Genomic DNA, 20,861 nt, shown 5'->3' on the forward strand with positions numbered 1-20,861 from the left:
AAAAAACCAACCAATCAAATCAAATCAATTCTGAGGAAAACAAAAGCATACATGCATACTCCACTTTTCCTCAGAATTGAAATGTCAAAAGTTTTTTTTTTTCTTCGACACTGACGTTTGGCTTAAAAGCCCAATAAGCTGAGTAATATTCATCGTAAAGACAGCTCACCGTTGTTGTTTTCCAAAATTATGGGAGTGAATCACTCCTTTTTTGTGCAATTTTTGAATATGTTCACTACGAATTTGACAAGTGAAGTAATTTGACGTTTGCTTTGCATGTGTTTGTAATACGAAATAATAAATAAAATAATAACACAATCTTTTAAATTCACTTTTACTGATTTTTTTTCAATACTTTATTGATTTTTTTTATAAATATGTAAATATAATTTTCTTCAAAAAAAAAACTAAAACAACCACCCAAGAATTTGAAAAGTAGTCCATGAAGAAAAATGTAGAAGTATTGGTAGTTACTCCGTTACTCCTTCAAGTGAAAAATTTACTCCATTCCTTTTTCAATTTTGTAATTTGAAATCACTCTTTTTGGGAGTTGTGCGTCCATCTGTACACATTTCCACAACCTAAACCTTCTGAAAGTTGGTTTTTTTTTTCTTTTTTTATATCTCGCTTAGAAAGTGTACCTCCCATACACATTTTTCATTAAAACCAAATATCTCAAAAATGGCTCTAACGATTTTGATTAAACTTTGCTGACGTAATATTCAAAGCTATTTCAATAAAACTGCATTTTTTTTTTCCAAAAAATGTCAAATACAATTTTTTTTCATTTAACGTGCGACCCCAGTCGTGCATTTTATTTCTTATGCTTTAGAAACGTTGCATACTTACAAGAAACATCTTGAAATATAATTTTCATTTCAAAATCATTGCATACTTATAAGATCAACAAAGTTAAAGTGAATTGGCAATGAAATTAATTAAAAATAGTAAATAACTAATAAATTAGTTATAATTATGATCGAACAATGGATATAATTACTAAAAATGCATCGATATTCATCCTTATCACGAATTCCATTCGTGGCGGAAATTATCTACGATTCCTGAAAAAAAAACAATAACAAAATCCGATCGTAGAGACGATTTGTATGAAATTTTCCACTACGAAAGGATTACATGATTGTTTTCTCGCGAATCGTAGACAATTTCCGATACGAATGGAATTCGTGATAAGGCCGATTAGTAATAAAAATTACGAATTTCTGTTTAAAGAGACTAACTTCAGGATACAAATTTATTAAATCCTGTGCGAATAAAAATTCCCCTGAGTTTTTTTCCCATTTTGGGAACTTTGCGCGATTCAACTTAGAACAAAATTTCCTCAGAAAATATCTATCGTGAATAATTTTTTGCATGGAACTTTTTCCTAATTTGAATGCAAAAATTTCTTCAAGTAGTTGTCGGGGAAAAAGTTGTTTTTTGTTTGAATTCAAATTTCAAAGATTACAGTAAAATTTTTGGAATCGAATGCATTCAAAAGGTAGAGCTGATTTTCACATTTTTTGCAATAAAATTTAACCAAATTGGATGAATCTGGATCTTCCAACCATTTATGTATAGAAGACTTTACTCCTTCAGCTTCAAATGTTTTTTTAGGTCCAAACAAAAAAATATGTAAATTATTTTCACAAACAATAGAAAACAGTAGTTAATCCGTTGATTTTCTTATTCATTTATTCGTTATAAAGCATTTTAATTCAATGTTAACAATTATGTTTGACAATGATCTCATTTTTAAGGCAACTCAAATTTGAAATATTTTTATGTTTCTTCATTTTAACACACTACTTAGCTATGGGATTTGATTTTAACTTTTAACAAATACCTAAGCAAAAAAAATATCTTTGTGCTGCGAATAAAAACGCTTTTTTATTAAATGAATGTAATGTACTTTGATTTATTTATTTTTGTTTTTGCTAATTTGTGTTTATTAAAAATAGTGAGGTTCAACAAAACGGACAAGTCCATATAGAAAACATGATTTATTTTTTATTTATTTGAATGAAACAAAAGGAAAATATTGTTGTTTTTTTGCTTAAAGGATTTAGGGACAATTATTTAAGAATTAAAAATTATTTAAACAAATCATGCGTATTCGGCAAAATGTTTGGCCAAGTTATCACCGTTAGCACCAGAAAAGCTATAAAGTTTAGCTCCATTTTTGATGAAAACAAATGTAGGCATGCTGGAAATGTTGTATTCCATGGCGATATCTTCGCATTCATCTACATCAACCTGAAATTGAAAAATTTACAAAATATAAATGTCAACTTGGATTACATTTTTTTATAATTTACCTTAATTACGACAACTTTGTCACCATATTGAGCAGCCAATTCATCAAGTCTTGGAGCAATCACCTTGCATGGACCACACCATGGGGCAAAGAAGTCAACCACAACCAATTTGCTGCCAGCAGCGGTAAGTTGACCATCGAAATCGGACTAAACAAAACAAAAACAAAAAATATAGTTTTGTTTATTTTGTTTTTCTTGAAACAATATAAAAAAAAGAAAGGACGAATTGAAAATATTCAAATATAAGACTATTTTGGCAAAGTTATTGACCCTTATCTATTTCAAGGGGAAAAATACAACTATATTTAGTTAGATAAGGTTTAACCATATTTTAAGATAACTTTAGATAACAAATAAACAAATATTTGATTCAGTAGCAAGTCAACATTTTATTCTTATAAAATTTGTGGTTTCTCACAACATTGAAAAACTTGAAAAAAACTCACTTTAGTTATTTTTCATAAAGAATGATTTTACAAAAATTATTTGTATTTTAATGTACATATAAAACTTATCTCTTATCAGAGGTTTTGATATCATTGAATTGAAATCACCTATTTGGGCTGCATATCTACTTTAGCAATTATCAAGTTTAAAATTAAAAAAAAAGTAGGTATCTTATATTGGACGTCTTGAACCAACGTAAATATAATTATTTCGCTGATGGTATATTTTTATATACATACATTGTCTTCTTATAATTAATTTCGGAATATTGTAAGGGTAACAAATGTATATAATGTAAATAGTATATTATTAGCCGTGTTTTATTGGTTCTCAGTATTTTACTGAGTAAACATTTTATGCTAGAAACATCAAAAACGGATTACTTTTATTAATTTTTTATAATCCTATGTTGTTTAAGGGTCAAAAATGTATAAGTCTATACAAAATATTTATCTGTAAACCAACAAATAAAAAACTTTTGTTTATCCTTAGCAATTATTTGTTGTTGTTGACCGTGTAAAATTTTACTGAGCTAAGTACTGAGTTACCAATATTTATGATAATAATTAAAATTATGAATTGTTTGATAAAATTGTAGTCTTAACTCCATTTAGTAAACATCACTTTAACCTTGATTGATAAGCGTAATAGAAAATTATAATAAGTGAAGATATGGGATCGACATCTAAATGGACGTCACACGCAAAGCGATTGTCCCTTTGATAATCAACTTACATGGAGCAAAAGAATAGTTTTTGGCTATCTACAAACAACCATCTCCTGATCCTATTTTACGTCTTATTACAAAAGTAAAGCTTCTTTCCTTGACATTAAAGAATACCACAACTTAATAAGAAAAAATAAAACTTCGCAACTAGACCCTTCCTTCATTAAACTGAAAAATTAAAGATACACGATTAGATGACATGACAGAGATATCTTCCAAATGCCAAAACCAAAATGGGTAAAAGATTTAATATTCATGAATAAGTAAACAAAAAATGAGTTTTCACCGATTACTCACTGGCTCTATTCTGTGGTCATCAGGACTATATTTTATGGCATCCTTAAGCAAGTAATTTGACAAATTTTTTGTTAATATGAATCGGTGACCTCTTACGCAAAAATCTGTGGCCAGCTATCGGTTAAGATATGGAATCAGAGACAATAATGAGCGAGCTCTTTTTTCACTTTTCAACGTAGTAAAGAAAGAACTATTGTACGAGTAATTACTTTACATAAGTAAATCTTTGAGTTGATTTAGCAAAAGTCATTTTCTTTCAGTCTTAACATTATGTAATTTTTTTGCTATATTAAATCAGTAAATGCATTTCTTTCACAAATTTTAAATGAAAGAATTATTGTAAAACACAAAATCAATAATTGACAGAGGAACCAAAAAAATTAATTTCAAGTGCGGTGAATTTTACAAAAACAAAGTGAAAAAAAAATAATAAAAATAAAAATTATTTTTATTTTTAAGCGGAGTGATTGAATATAATTCAATTAAAAAGTTAATAACTTTTTATTATTAAAAAGTTAAATTGACCTCAACTCCATATGCGTTTCGCCCAGGTATGACAGTGGGCTCATCAGTTAGATGCTGTCATACCCTTACTAAGACGCAAAATTTTGGTCCATGAATACAGACACTTATAAAAATCACAACCTGAATAGACTGTGAATTTTAATATTTTAGGGGAACATGGTTACATTCTTGCACCTAAAATTCACAGTCTATTCAGGTTGTGATTTTTATAAGTGTCTGTATTCATGGACCAAAATTTTGCGTCTTAGTAAGGGTATGACAGCATCTAACTGATGAGCCCACTGTCATACCTGGGCGAAACGCATATGGAGTTGAGGTCAATTTAACTTTTTAATAATAAAAAGTTATTAACTTTTTAATTGAATTTTACAAAAACTGCATTTATTAGAAAACCGTAAAGATTTAGTATGAAAAAGTAACCCAATTCTGAGAATCCTAAAGTTGACCTTTCAGTGTATTTCGTTTTTCGAAAAGAGTTACCTATAACGAACAATCTTTAAACGTATCTTCTAAAAAATTTTTAGTCACTAATACTATATGGGCCCATCGATTTATAGAAACTTAAATCTTATCTTATCACATCGTTTATTTACTATCCAGTCTTGCTCGACTAGACATTAATCGATTGTTTAAATAATTTAGGTATTTTTCTTAATTATTTCTTATGTGAAACCAAAACCGCTTACTTTAAATATTTCAATTTGTTAATTTGTCTATGTTATAAAATACAGGGGTTTTTGTCTTGTTATTTGAAAATTTTAAATTTCACTTATTTTGTTTTACCAATTACCGATTAACATGTATCTAGTATCTACATATTCCATTACATCTTTCCTTGGTAGTACGAAAATGTTCGATCTATTTTCGAATATGATCCCATTGAAATTATTAGAGTGAAGTACCTAATGTGCCATACCAGATACCAACAACCCCCTAGAAACCTAACATTATTATTTCTTGACACACTTTATGACTGTCATGCACCTTATTAAAATTTAACAGCTGTTTGTAGATAATTCCAACTAAAGGATATGGTATGATGAAATAAAAGTTCAGTTATTCGAAGAACTTCAATTAATAGCCAATAATGATTGAAAACAAACCTTATGCAAAATGTCAAGTTGAAAAATACTTTCAAAATTTAGGCAAGGTCATTCTTGCTAGATGTTAATCTAATCTTATATACCTACTCCTACTTTACTTCGTCTTAGAAACCTACCTATAACATAACAGAAGTTAGATAGATATATCATGATAATGAGTCAATACAATAATATGATGAAAGTGCTAATTCTTGATGACAATTGGAATTTTCTAGAGACAAGACAAAAAACTATATTTCAAGAGATTGTTTAATAATTGTATTCTTTATCATCTTATGAGTCACGTGGAAATATATTACTTCATCATAATCAAAATACCAATTGGCTTATACCTATGTATATCTACTTAAAAATATTTTGAAAAAAAAAAAGAAACTTAATTTATGTTACTAGGAAAGATCGATTACTCACTAAGTCACGAATCCCACGGGTCGGCTGTGGGGGAAATTGCAAGGGAATTAAAATAAAATTCTGTTCGTGACTTTGTTTTGCCAGATTTTTTTTTTTGCAAAAACAACTACTTCATACATATACATCATCTCCAGTAGCAATCTTAAGATTGAGAAGTCTTCCAATAACAAAAACAGGTATACATATCAGAGAAATATAGCTTCTTGATAATACCTATCGACTGAATGTGTTTTTCTTAATTATTATTTTAAACGATGATGCAGTAGCTGCTTGCGCGCTATGTTAAAAAAAAAAGTTTAGTTGGAAACAATAAAATAGGTATGTTTTAAATATTAATCAAATATTTCAATAAACTCATACAAGAGCAATAAAAATTGCGGTACACACTCATATTATGAAATAATCGAATGAGTCATTACGTCATTGAATGTGTACAGATACAGAAACCGTAGACAGACCAACGAGAAACGAACCGAACCGGCCCCAGTGGTTTGCTGGTTTGGTTCTGCCGACACTAGAAAACTAGAAAAACAAACTATATTCAAGTTGGTGGATAAGAGAAGAACCCCACACACTTCTCGTTTAGATTCGACCATATCGTAGTTGTTGGTTTTGGGGGGCAAATCGATATTTAAATCTTTGTAAATGCATGTACATTAGAAAAAGGCTAGTAGAATCTAGGTCGCAAGTTAACCATAAAGCAGAGTGATAAAAAAGTAATAAAAAAAAATCTTTTTGCTGGCCACGCACACACCAAACGAGCGCAACTTTTTGCTTGTCTTGTCTCCACCCTCTTATATCCTAATCAACACGAGAGTTGTAAATCAAAATCAATGATATCACACTTGATTTCATGTCATGAATGAAAAATATACCACTTTTTTTAATCAATTATTTAAAAAAAAAAGCCCAATGTCATTATGAAAGTAATGGAACCTGAATTTTAACAAACTGTAATTTTTTTTTCAAGGGCACACAATAAATTTACTGTTTGAACTTGAAAAATTAAGACAAAAACAAAAAAAAATCTTACCTTGTTCTGAACTTTGTACACCATTTTGTATAAATTAGCGGGTGATTATTTTTTATATAAATGTAAAAATAATTTTTTGTAGAAATTAATTCTAATCACTGGGACAAACAGACACAACTGCACTGGGCAAAGTTAAGTAGAGGAATGCGATGATATGATGAGAATTTTGTGCGGCGCAAAGTTTTCGTTTAATTTTTTTTTTTACTGACGTTGATGTGCGATGGAGAATGTCAGTGTTGCTGGGAGTTGTTTTTTTGGTACAATTAAAGTTTTGTATTTTCAAGTACTAAATGATGCTTACCAAATGAAAAAAGTATTCGGCCTCATCTACTATTCCCAAAAAAAAAAAAAAAACAATCACGAAATCCGATCTTATACTATGTTTCCACCTACACCTAAATCTACTTTTTCGAGATTTAGAGCTAAATTTACTTCTAAATCCCGATTCCCGAGATCCCGAGATTTATACTACGTTTCCACCTATCCTAAATCCGAGATTTAGCTAAGTAGATTTAGCACAAATCTCGAGTTTTATTCTGAATCTCGGATTGAAAGTAGGCGACAATCTTAGATTTAGGGTAGCTGAACCCAAATCTAAGATTTAGCGAAGTAGATTTAAAATAAATCTCGAGATTTAATCTAAATCTACTTAGCTAAATCTCGGATTTAGCGTAGGTGGAAACATAGTATTACCTCCTAAGAAGTAGATTTAAAATAAATCTCCTTCAAATCTACTTGGCTGAATGATTCTATGCTCTAATAACCCTGGTCAACAAAATTGAACTTTTTTTTTGCCACAAGAACCAAGATATACTTTTCTAGAGGTTTTTGACGTGCTGAACTCGAATCTGAAGTCAGAAAAATTTGATTGGCCTCCGTTTTTGAGATATTACCGTTATAAAATGCTAAAAAACGTCATTTTGGTTGTTTTCGAGCTTCAAATTTTATGTGGGATAATTCATTATAAACAGATATTCTTCTTTCAAAAACTGTTTAAATTTTCCTGATATCTCTTTTATTGCTCGAGATATCTTAAGTTTCAGTTAGTAAGCCAAAGAGAAACTAAATTTAATCTAAAGTTTAAGTCCCTGGGCATACAATTTTTGCCACAAGAACCAAAATATACTTTTCTAGAGGTTTTTGAATCGCTAAACTCGAATCTACAATCATAAAAATTCTAATAGCTTCCGTTCTTGAAATATAACCGTTATAAGAAAACCATTTTGTTGCATCTTATAACGGTAATATTTCAAAAACGGAGGCCAATACATACTTACTGACTTCATTTTCGAGTTCAGCACATCAAAAACATATAGAAAAGTATATTCTGGTTCTTGTGGCAAAAACCTTGTTGACCAGTGTAATAAAAGGAACATGCATAATTTTGTGAACGCACTCATTGTCAAATGTCATTTTTTTTCTTGACAAGCAAAATTGATTTAAAATTTATAAATTTGGCCAGTGAAAACACTTCGAGATTTATTCTAAATCTACTACGCTAAGTCTCGGATTTAGGGTAGGTGAAAACATAGTATTAGTGACAATTTGTATGAAATTTTCCATTACGAACGGATTCCGTCTTTAGGTGTGTTTTTTTGTTTATCTATATAGATTTTGTGTAAAAAAACGACATTTTTGAAATCAAAAAAATTTACGTGTTAAAAACAACAAAAACTTTATCTGTATAGATTTTTGAAAAATCCAGATAATTATCCAGATTTTACTTTCTCTCGATAAAAACAGTAGTGCCAATGCCAAGGTACTTTATTTGTTGTGTTCATACAGAAATATCTGAAAATATTAACAAAAAAAAAAAGCGGAGAAAACGAGGTTTGAAAAAAACTCTCATAGAAAAAAATAATCAAAAATTAGTTTGACATGGTTGCATTGAAATGTTAATATCTCGAGATATACGCAATGCACTTTTCAGATAAAAGTCTTAAATGGATCCTGATAAGATTGTTGAACAGATATGTATATGAAATTCGGGGATTTTTCGAAAAAAAAATTTACCCCAACTTTCAAACGCGATTTTCTCGGAGTTTTGAAAAAAAAATCCAAAAACCCGATTATACCACTATCGGGTAGCTGAGAATATAAGCTTTCATATGGCACCACTCCCATGTCTCTAGGAGTTGATACATTTGCAGATGAGATTTATTTTTTTCTTTCAGCGATAAATCTCACTGGTTGACCCAAAAAAAAATACAAAATAAAGGTTTCTCTCAGACCTTGACCGAAATTTTTCTTTTTTTAAAATAAAGGTTATTTTATGACCTTTATTGAAAATGGGGACAAATAAGAGTTATTAAGGAACCTTTGAAAAGGTTGAGATTTATTTCTGATCTCTGACTACTACTATTACTAGCTAATTTACTAAAGGTCTCAATGGAACGAACTTTCAATGAATTAAATGTAATTTTCGTCTGGTCTACTGCTCTTGCATCAGCCAATTTATTAGTAAATTTACTAGATCATCTACTCATGAGTAGTTTATGAAAGTATACTTTTCCGAAGTGTTCGTTCCTTTAAATAGAAAATTGTATCACATCGAAACTTATAGCTTCCTTCGACTTTAAGGCCAAATGAGATTATTTTGAAAAGTCAACAAAAACTAATTTCATTATAAATTATCTCATTTTGTTTGACATCTTATTTGTTTTTTTTTTCTACTTGACTTTTTTTTTCTCAAATTAATCTTTTTATACATGCCCCTCATGAATCGAGTATACATACATAGGGCAATTTTATTCTAAATAACATATTTGCTTTTTATATGTTAAGCAAAGATTATTTGAACTCAGCGCATCCAAAAACACACCTAAAATTAACCAGCTAACCAGCAACAATGAGCTATGTAAGTTCATATAAACTTAGCGAAACACCCAAAAACCAAAAACTACCTAAGCAACCAATTCAAAATTTCCGTAATTAATAATCAACAAAATAATAAACTATTGACCATATCAAAAAATGCTACTCATGAAATTATCTAATTTAGAAGCACATTTGGCAAATTTCAACGAGGAAACAAGCTATTATTTGAATACTTTCGTCTATATTTTCTCAATTCCCTTTGTAAAACATAAAATGAACTTATCATTTTTGTTTTGGCAAAGAATTCCAATTAGAAAATTTGTTTATCACTCCCATAGACGTTTGGAGGAAGCTCTGGATTTGGATATGCGTTGCAGTGCGATTAAGTGCGATATTGCCCACACGGGTGACATTTTCTTAATGTTCTATACTTGACTCATAGATGGCAGTATATTTTTTCTGTTAAATTTGAATTTATTTTGACTTCCTTAAAACATTTCGATTTTAAAAATAATAGAATTTAGAAATCAAAGTACAGAAATACTTGAGCAAAATCGAGCTTATTTGATCTAAAATAAACCAAGGAAAAATGAAAAGTTTTCATAAAAGTTAAATTTTGAAAAAAAAAAAACATTTCATATGTACCTTTTTTGGATAAATTTTCTTATTTTGAAAATTATTAATTTTTTGTTTGGTTTATTTATACATTTAAGCTATATTTTTTAATAAAATGCTCAGATAAAATAAAAATCATTGATTTTGACTTGAATAGAAAATTAATTTACAACTGAAAAATGTGGTGTGTTTTATTTGAAATCAAAAGTTCAATTAATCAAAACAAAAAAAGTGTTTGATGAATAAGGGTAAATTTGCAGATTGATTTATATGAAGTACATATATTAATCTTATCGTCCAGTTTTGATATGCACAAAATGAAGGTGTAAAAGTTAACAATGTTTCAAGTAAAAGCATTTACTATTTTTTATGTAGGTATATAACCCAATGAATAAAAACCTACGCAACATTGCATCGACATTAGATTTAGCAGCCCGACTAACAATTTTGCTTCTATAAAGCTTTACAGGTGCTACAATTGCTTCTGTAAAGCTTTAAAGAAGCAAAATTGTTTTTAGAGAGAGCTAAAACTCGAACTCCCATATACATAAATTATCGATATTTTGTATGGGATAAATTTTAGCTTGGCTTAATTTTTTCGATAATTTGTATGGGAGCTAAAATAAAGCTCGATCTGTGTACTAGGCTTATGATATAAAAATGTAAAATTTCGTTCCGCAAATTTTTAAATCGATATATCTCAGTTCTTGTTCATGAAAAACTGTGGGTGTAAAAATATTAAATTTCTGACGTTGAGAGGAAAAAAGGTGTACCTATATAGCGCCAAAAAATGTCAGCTTTAAATTTTAAACATTTTATGTCTGAGGTCCGACTCCTTAAATAATCATTAAATACCTATACGTATATTTGTAGTAATTTTAATAAATCTAAGATTTTATTTCACAGGATCCCAAGTAACAATTAACTTTCATAAGGGTCAATGCAAGCTATTTTTTGGCTTTCATAACAAGAAGGACAGGTCTTATGCAAATCATTTTGGCGCATTTTCCCGAAATTGCATAGGACTTTCCTTCACAGGTAATCCACAAGCTAATAGCTCGTGACAAACAGCTTAAAATGGCCTTACAGAGGTCTTTCTGCAGAGGGTTTATCTAATGCACAAACAGGATTACTTGCGTAGGATGTTATAAAAAGGCCTTATAGAAGTTGTTGTAGGTGTTGTAGAAAATGCATACAAAAAATTGAATTTTATTTATTTTCTTTTGATTTTTTCTGTTTTGTATTTTCTACATATTATTTTATTTATTTTAATTTTTTCCTATTTTGTTTCTTTTCCTTTTTTGGAAATTCTTCTGCTTTTTCTGTTGTTCTGAAATGATGAGAATATTATTTTAATTGAAAAAGAACACATTTTTTTATTTTCATCACATGGCCCGGCCAGGAATCGATCCCACGTACCTCTGCAAACCAAGCCAGCACCTTACCAGTAGACCATACTCGAATATTAAAGATGAGTGAAAAAAAAGGAGCTAATTGAAACCTCACATAAAAATGCAATGTTTTTTTCTAAAGCGTTACAAACATTGCATATCTGCAGGATAAAAGCTTTGCATACTTATTGTTGAAAAACATTGCATACTTGAGAGATGAAGACATTGCATACTTACAAAAACCTCTTGAAACAGGTCTTATGAAAGCCTTCTGTCACTTGAAAATAGAAGGCTTCTTTAGAACGGTTCAAACAGGTCTTATAAAGGTCTTCTTTAACTTATATTTACAAGGCTTCTTCTAAACACTTCCAGATAGCCTTATAAGGAGACCTCCTTTTTTTCCAAAATGGATGATTTGCGTAAGTAAGCCTTAAACTAAACGTATACAAACTATAGCTTGCCGAATCGAAGAAAATGGACCTTATGCAAGTAAAATTGTTACTTGGGATATTCTTTAGCGTTCAATATTGGCTTCAATAAATTCCTTCAATAACAATACTGTCAAATGATTTTTCTGTTACATTGTATTAATAGATAATAAAAAAAACATTCTTTTTTTTTTGTGCAAGTTTAGTTTGCTGAATCAAAAATTAATTCTAAAATTCAAAAAATAATGTGAAAATAGTTTATTACTTCATGGAAAAACGATACCAAGAATGTGTCATCACATTTTTTGCATATTAATATTTATTTAAAAAAAAAAGGAATAACCTTTGGTGTAATCTAATATCCTGATCTAATTTGTATTAAGATTTGTTTTGCTAATTTGCATAAACCAACTGCAAACAAAATACAAGATTACTTGAGACTTTCTAAATCCATTATATACATTGTTCGTCGTGGTATAAATAAAATAAATCCACCCCCTAAAATAAAATGTCCTTTTTCTATATAGAGTGAGTGAGTGCTATTAGCTCTTTGAATTCTCTCGCAATCATAATACATACCTCTCCCACCAACAATCGACCAAACATTATTTAATAACAAACAACTCAGGAATATTATTAAGGTTTTTCGCTGTTGTTGTTGTTGTTATTGTTCGAAGAAGGGGACTATTAGGATGTTCACGTTTTGTTTCAATTATATCGGTAGAACACAATATAGATTACAGGATTACACAAATATCAAGTTCCACCCCTTCATTTTTTGTTCGATCATCAACATTACCATCTTCAGTGCGTGTCTCTCTGTCTCTATACCGTCTATCTCTTCATTGTTTATATAGATCTCACGTTGTGAGATCCTGCGATTATTAGTTCCTTGATATAATGAAACTTATCTCTCCCACTGTATTAAACGAACAAAAGCTGTGTTTATATGGATCTAATTTCTCTGTTTAATATTTCGAGTGGAAAACATTTCAAAATAAAAAAAAAATAATAAATATTTGACTTTGAGTTGAAAGGAGGGTGTGCCGGGGTTAGGGAGTTTAATTCTGGAGTGAATTTGGGAATAGTGTTTTGGTCAAAAATCTTAGTTTTTTTTTCTTAAAAATATAACACAAATACGATTACTTTGATGAGCAATACATATTTTTTAGACCACGCTTTATATGTATATCACAGATTATTTGATCAAATATCACAGGTGCCTTTGGTAAGCATCAGGTTTATCGTAGTCAAAGAATTAATTAACTTGGTTTCTATCAGAGATTTATTGGTTATGTTTAACTTTGGTTACTATTTTATATTATTTTGGTAAGCATTCAAGTTGCTTCAATATTTATCATAAATTACATCGATTTGTATCACAAATCACTTTAGAAATGCTTTTCTTTGGCATATATCACGGAATACTATGATGCATAAGTAACTTTACTAACTTTGACGAACTGTCCCAGTGCATATCATTGATTAATTTGACAAATTTCCCCAGATTTTAGTTTATATCACAGATTATTTAATTGACTATTACAGGCTACTTTGGTAAGAATCACGGATTGCTCTGCGTACTGCGTCGGATTATTCTGGTATGTATTTTCAGCTACTATTTTAAATAACTCGCTTAGTATCACAGAGTACTTTAGAGATAATCACGTGTTTCCTCGAAACATATCATTTAATACTTGGATTATTATCACAAGTACATTTATTTAGCATCAGGTATTTTCCGAGTGTATACCATTGATTAATTTAGCAAGTATCACAGATTACTTGTTATGTTTAAGTTTATATCACGGATTATTACTACAAATTATCACAAACTACTACACTGTAAAAATGACAACTAACTCTGGTTACTCTTATTTATCACAGATTCTATCCGGTTAATATCACAAATTCAGGAAATAATCTAGAAAATATCACACGTTTTCTCAGTAGAAATCAGGTTTTACCTACTCCGGTAAATATCACAGATTAATTTCATAAATAACACAAGGAAATGTGGTATAACAATCATATAAGACACATTCGCTGTGATCATTGTATCACTCATCTATCGAAAAATTATCATGTGATTATATTGAATATTGGTATTATCGATACAAGTCTTTGAGACAAGCATATCTTTTGTTTGTTTCAAAATGCCAGAGTTGGGTAAAAGTTTGCTCGTATGAATTTGAAAACAATACAACAGCTTTTATTGTAAAATGGAGAGGTATTTGAACTTATTCATTTTCTAATTTACTACAGAATTGAGCCAAGAAGTATTCGCTACATCATTTCAGATATCATAAGTTTTACGGAATTTTATTTTAACAGGATACAATGAACATTCTGAAAAATACATTGAGAGTGAAAGAAAAAAGAATCCTCAAACCAAAAATCCTTAATATTTTGTTCACACTTCAGTCACGGATCGTTTATTTATCAACAATTTATCAAATTCCAGTTCGTAGAACATTGGATAGAGTTTATACCAGATAGTCGAGTCCTTTTTTTTTCTAGGCAAATGAACTCACAATTTTGTGTGTGTGTGAAGTGTGTGCCACAATATTGCATTCAGGAGCTGACCGCATGCAATTTATCAACTATATGTTGCCTATTGTTTTCCACACAAACAATTCGAACAAAAGCAAATTCCTCTTCCAGTTGAACTCCGTGAAGAAGGCATAATTCTTCAATACACGCAGCACAATAATAGTCAAGAGGGTCATCGAATGAACAAAAAAAAAAAGAATGCAATTCGCATATAAGTTTTAGTCTATCTTTGTATGTGCCTCTTCAAGTTGACAGAGTGTCCTTTTTATATACAATTGTCATAAAGGAGCGAGTCGTAAAAGGAGAGGTAATCAAACCTCGATTATTGGATCTTGTCAAAAAAGGACACAATCACGATCGTATTGGATATTTGGAAAATCATCAAAGACAATAATTTTTCTTATAGGTGAGCTCATATCCTTTAAATCACACACACACACAGGCACATACATGCGAAACTAATAATGTTTTTGTCTTTTTATTCTAAAAAAAAAAAAAAACAGAATAGGGGCTGTTGAATTCGTGACGGTTAAGTGGCAGTCTATTGTCGAAAAGGTTCTTGTGGTGAATCAAAAATTTAATTTGAGGTACAAAAATCAATGCGACTTTTTAAAGTGTGCCGCAGATTTGTCACAATCCTTTCATTTTTTTTTTGGAGAGCAAAAAAAAAAATAAAATTTTAATCCGATATAATTAACTGCTTTACGTCATTTAACAAAAAAAAAAAATACTTATCATAATATTTTTTCATCAAAATAATCCACAACTTTAAAAGAGACATAATAGAATTAAAATTCATCACTATAGAGGAGTAAAAAAAAACAACCGACATATAGGCGTTTTATTTGTATAAAAACCTTGGTAAACCCTCTTCAAAGGATTAAATAATTTCTAAATAATAACATCAACATTTGAATTTCTGTAAAAAGGGGTTGATAGTTTTGGGTTTATTTTTTTTTAATCCTTTACAGACGCGATGTGACCTTCAAAAAATATAAAATGAGCATTTCACTTTTCGGTTCGTTAAATATCTATTTCGTATAAAAGTCCTTTCATCTTGCTTTAATGTCCTTAACAATTTTTTAGAAAATGCAAAAAAATTGACTTCCCATATTAACAAACATATTTGCATATTTAATTTACGGATGCACACGTTTATTATAGGGATTTTGTATCATAAGTAGTTTGTAAGGACATTGTCATCCCTTCGTTTTTTTGTTTCTTTTTTTTTTTTTTTTTTGTAGGTATATATTTGGAGCAATGTCATCATGCGCATGAGAAGAATGTTTTGATTTTGTTTTTATGGTAATTTTTTTTTGTTGGTGTCAATAAATTATAAAGAAACGTGTGCTTCCTGTCAAATAATTTAAATAATAGGGTTGATGATCATTTATTGCTTATTATTTACAATTAGAGGGTTTTTTTTTTAAATTTTTGTTTGTAATGTTTTCAACTATAATTTGAATGCAGATTGCAAAAGTTTGCAATATTGTTTTGAAATTGAGTGCGATATTTTTTTTGTTGAACAATTTGCAAAATGTATGCAAATTTATTTATTCTTTTATTTTAAGTATAAGGGGAGTGAATACAAAAATAATTTAAAAAGAACTTCGAGGGCAATATGCTGAAAATATGTTTTAATTTGCAATTTCAATTTCAATAGCAATTAGTTCTGTATGAAATTAACACAAACGTAAACTATTTGAGTACAGTCAAATTATGCAAAAAGAAGGGTAAACACCGGAATGTATGCTTTGCTTTAGCTAATAGGCTAAAATTCTGTTTGTACAAATTTATGACTTAGGTATTTAGGTTAGTATAAAGTTTTAAAAAATGTAGTTTTTTAAACACACAATATATGAATCCAAATGCAAATATCCGTGAGATATGTAAGAATTAAAAGCATAGCTGAAAAAAATTGTCACATTTTCTTTTTAGATTCAGTATTAAAAATTAAAAGAGTTTTGAAAAATATCCTAGGTAAAATAGTGTTTTATTAGGGAAAATATGTGTGTTAAAAAAGTACAATGAGGACTTCAAGTAGAATTTACTAAGTTATTCATATAAAATTAGGTCTTGACCAAAATTCAGTCCATTGAAATTAAATTGTCTCTTCATCGTAAGAAAAAACCCTTTGCCTAAATCTTTACCTATCTTTATAAAATCTTTTATATGTTTGCTTTGATGTCAAATGAAATATTTGTACTGATTTTCACAATTGTAACATTCTGTTCACTCATGCTTTTTGTATTTTAAGCAAGCAATTCCTGCACTCTTAACACTCCTCATTAAAATAAACTTTTTTTACATGATGATTTTTTAAAGAACATATTTAAGATATTGTTTCGCATGACCAATAAAATATTCTTGACTTTCAAGAGGTAAATTATAGAATTTCCAAACAAAGATTATATTCACGAAAATTTTAGTCTATTAGCACTAATAACTGGACTAAAGCTCTTTATGTAAAAGTTATAATTACTTTACCATTAACGTTTTATGTATTCGAACAGATTTTCTAAATCGAAAATCTGTTCGTGTTTTTATTTGATTAATCGTATCTTACATAGGTACATATATTTCGAAGCTATAATTATTCAGTTCAAAGTAAAATATTAATTTTCAGATGTTTTTTAAATAAAAAATAATTTTTTAAATAAAAAATTAAATAAAAAAATGCAATACAGGCTTTTTTACTTGAAACATTTACTTCAACTTATTGTGAAAATATTTGCAAAAAAAAAAAAATCCAAAAAATATAACTTTTTTTTTAGTCCATTACTTTTTACTTGCGATATAGGTACTATATATCAAGTTATGCATTCGTACAAAAAAAAAAAAGTTGAGATAACATTTTTCCATGACATTACGATGATAGACAATGCGAAAAAAGTGGGTCCCGGAAGTCCGTCTGTCCGTCTGTCTGTCAGTCTGTCAGTCTGTCAGTCTGTCAGTCTGTCAGTCTGTCAGTCTGTCAGTCTGTCAGTCTGTCAGTCTGTCAGTCTGTCAGTCTGTCAGTCTGTCAGTCTGTCAGTCTGTCAGTCTGTCAGTCTGTCAGTCTGTCAGTCTGTCAGTCTGTCAGTCTGTCAGTCTGTCAGTCTGTCAGTCTGTCAGTCTGTCAGTCTGTCAGTCTGTCAGTCTGTCAGTCTGTCAGTCTGTCAGTCTGTCAGTCTGTCAGTCTGTCAGTCTGTCAGTCTGTCAGTCTGTCAGTCTGTCAGTCTGTCAGTCTGTCAGTCTGTCAGTCTGTCAGTCTGTCAGTCTGTCAGTCTGTCAGTCTGTCAGTCTGTCAGTCTGTCAGTCTGTCAGTCTGTCAGTCTGTCTGTCTGTCTGTATAAGGAACTAGAGCCTAAACGGATGGACCGATTGACTTCAAACTTGCTATGTAGCAGTTTTTAGAGACTCTCCAGAGGGGTTTTTGGAATTAATTTTTTTGGACCAAAAATAACGGTACCTGTCATACAAAAATTTCGGAAAAGTTTAATTTCACGAAAACGGCTCCAACGATTTTGTTAAAAAAATTCAAATGTTAGTTTTTAAACAAGATCTATCTTTTGAAGAAAATTTTTTTTTTTGAAAATCATTATTAACGGTACCTGCCATAGGACCGCTTTTTTCAAATCGGATTTTCTGCAAAACTACTTATTGTATTTCAACGAAATTTTTTATACAAAAGCATTTATACAATTTTAATATAAGCCAAAAATAAAATTTTGAAAAAAATATTTTTTGGATTTTTAAAAAAATTTTGAAATTTTTTTTTTGAAAAATCAAATTTTCGAAAACGGGACATTGAATTTTTTTGAAATTTTGTTTTTAGATGTTGATTAGTTATTTCTACAAAATGGCATACCAGTTTTATTTTTAAACTTTTTTTTCAAAAAATTATTTATAAAAAATTAGTTTTTTAAAAAACGGCTCTAACGATTTTGAAAATTTTTTTTCTAAAAATGCACCTTAATATATCAAATAAAATTGCATACTTGTTTTGTGGGGCGGATTTTCTGCAAAACTACTTATTGTATTTCAACGAAATTTTTTATACAAAAGCATTTATACAATTTTAATATAAGCCAAAAATAAAATTTTGAAAAAAATAATTTTTGGATTTTTAAAAAAATTTTGAAATTTTTTTTTTGAAAAATCAAATTTTCGAAAACGGGACATTGAATTTTTTTGAAATTTTGTTTTTAGATGTTGATTAGTTATTTCTACAAAATGGCATACCAGTTTTATTTTTAAACTTTTTTTTCAAAAAATTATTTATAAAAAATTAGTTTTTTAAAAAACGGCTCTAACGATTTTGAAATTTTTTTTTCTAAAAATGCACCTTAATATATCAAATAAAATTGCATACTTGTTTTGTGGGGCGATTTGATTTCAGATATTGTTTTATTTTTTTGAAAAATGAATTTTTGTTTTGTTTTTTTTTTTTTTTTTTTTTATATACCTACATTTCCCAAGTTTCTATATAAAAAGTCTTAAATATTTAAGCAACTTGAACTCTAAGAGCAAGTTCGTGCGACCCAGTCGTGCATTTTATTTTTATATGACACCCTTCAATAAATTTTATAACATCTGAAAGCTTATTGTTTCAGCTCAAAATGTTTATATCGACCATGTCTATACAACATCTACAAAAAGAGCTAGAACTTTTTTAACCCAATTAGTTTTCAAAAAAAAGCAAAACAATGAATCTTTTTTCTCTTCTAACGCCATTTAATCCATTTTTTAAATGACAACCTATAATAAATTTAATATCAGCAGGTGGCAATGGCACAGAGGAATAGGTAGATGTCTTCAGAGCTAGACATCGTGGGTTCGAGCCCAACGGTCGGCTCAGAAGTTTTTTCTAAATGGCCAGCTTAACTGAAGCCACCTATGCGATAATTATGAGACAATTTTCAACTAAGTCTCCTCCTCCTCTGTGCCACGTAGTTATATGTTATATGTTCTTTCTTTGTGTCTATCTGTCTCTCTCTTGTGTCATTGTCTTGTGTTGTCTCAGCTAAATGGCCTCAGTTGCCGCGCTGATATAAGTGTCAGTAGTTCGTACATTTATGTACTTTGTACTATAATATAATAATAATAATAAAAATTTAATATTATTATTGTTTCAACTTTTATATGACGCTTCAATCATATTTCTACCATGCCTACAACAAAAAGTAAGAATTTTTTAAAGCCAACCATGTCGAAATTTCAAACTGAGATTACGGTACTTCCTTCACTGGTGGCTGGTCATCGGCAACAGATCTTCACAGGTGGTTTGAGGTATTTTTCAAGTTTTTCAATTAAACATTATATAACTTGTAGAGCACGTACCATGTGTGATAAATTAAATGAAAGGTAATATTATCAGCGTGCGTATTAAAGTTAAAGAAATTTGTTATGAGCTCTAGATCAAAAGATATAACGTGTTTAAAAAAAGAACATCTCAGAATTTTGAATATGAAATTAATTGAAATTTTGCACAGTTGTGCTTGTGAAATTCGTAAAAAATAAACGTACTTGCCCTTGCAGTTTAGAGAACCTATTTATAATTATGTATTATATGCTTATACTTTTATCAAAGTTTTCTTTGTTTCTTTAAAAAATTTCACTAGGTTCGGCGATATGTTTTTTTTTTTGATATATTTTTATTTTTTCTTCAGAAGTAAGGCACTTTGCTATAAAACGTGTTTAAATAAACCGTACGTACCCCGCCCATTGATCCCAAACCTACGTTAAAGCCGATACCTATTCTTCAGACCCATGAATGCTTTTCACTTTTTTTTAGGATAGGTAACGAAGGTACCTATCGATGACTTTTAGCTATTGTTCCCGTACAAAACTTGGTTTCTGGAATGTGTGGACGCTCTTCGATGCTCGAAACGAAGGACCCCCAGCTTCTTCCAATCAGAGGGAATACATAATTCAAGTAGAAATATTCTATATGCAAACAAATAATTCGAAATTTTTACTTAATCTGGTTTCTGAAAAGAGAATAATTATGTTTTTCGATATGCTCTTTCAGTTACAATGAATCAATTTCGGTTCTCCCTTCCATTTGCATCCACACTCAACATATTCGAGGCAATATCTTTGAGTGGGTTGGGGCTTCAATTAAACATGTTCCAATTCATAGCCCTATCACCATTATAACACATTTAAAATAAATTGCACGACTGGGGTCGCACGTACTTGCTCTTATGCTTAA

The 20,861-nt window shown here is 29.6% G+C and overlaps 1 protein-coding gene across 1 annotated transcript; it reads right to left on the reverse strand.

Moving 5' to 3' along the window:
* Nucleotides 1–1,984: 1,984 nt before the first annotated feature.
* On the reverse strand, nucleotides 1,985–7,021 carry LOC129915461 (thioredoxin-2). Its single transcript, XM_055995010.1, has 3 exons — nucleotides 6,862–7,021; nucleotides 2,319–2,465; nucleotides 1,985–2,256 (listed from the first exon to the last, which is right to left on the reverse strand). Exons 1-3 carry the CDS (start codon nucleotides 6,883–6,885, stop codon nucleotides 2,107–2,109), a joined length of 321 nt encoding a protein of 106 aa, XP_055850985.1. The 5' UTR covers nucleotides 6,886–7,021; the 3' UTR covers nucleotides 1,985–2,106.
* Nucleotides 7,022–20,861: the final 13,840 nt, after the last annotated feature.

The sequence above is a fragment of the Episyrphus balteatus genome, chromosome 3 (genome assembly GCF_945859705.1).
Source record: "Episyrphus balteatus chromosome 3, idEpiBalt1.1, whole genome shotgun sequence".
Taxonomy (NCBI): Eukaryota; Metazoa; Arthropoda; class Insecta; order Diptera; family Syrphidae; genus Episyrphus; species Episyrphus balteatus.

Excerpts from the sequence above, each read along its gene's own strand:
- LOC129915461 (XM_055995010.1), bottom strand. The coding sequence starts at position 6,885 with ATGGTGTACAAAGTTCAGAACAAG. Across the intron at positions 2,466-6,861 it reads TGTACAAAGTTCAGAACAAG|TCCGATTTCGATGGTCAACT; the intron begins GTAAGATTTTTT and ends TGTTTTGTTTAG. Across the intron at positions 2,257-2,318 it reads ACAAAGTTGTCGTAATTAAG|GTTGATGTAGATGAATGCGA; the intron begins GTAAATTATAAA and ends TTTCAATTTCAG.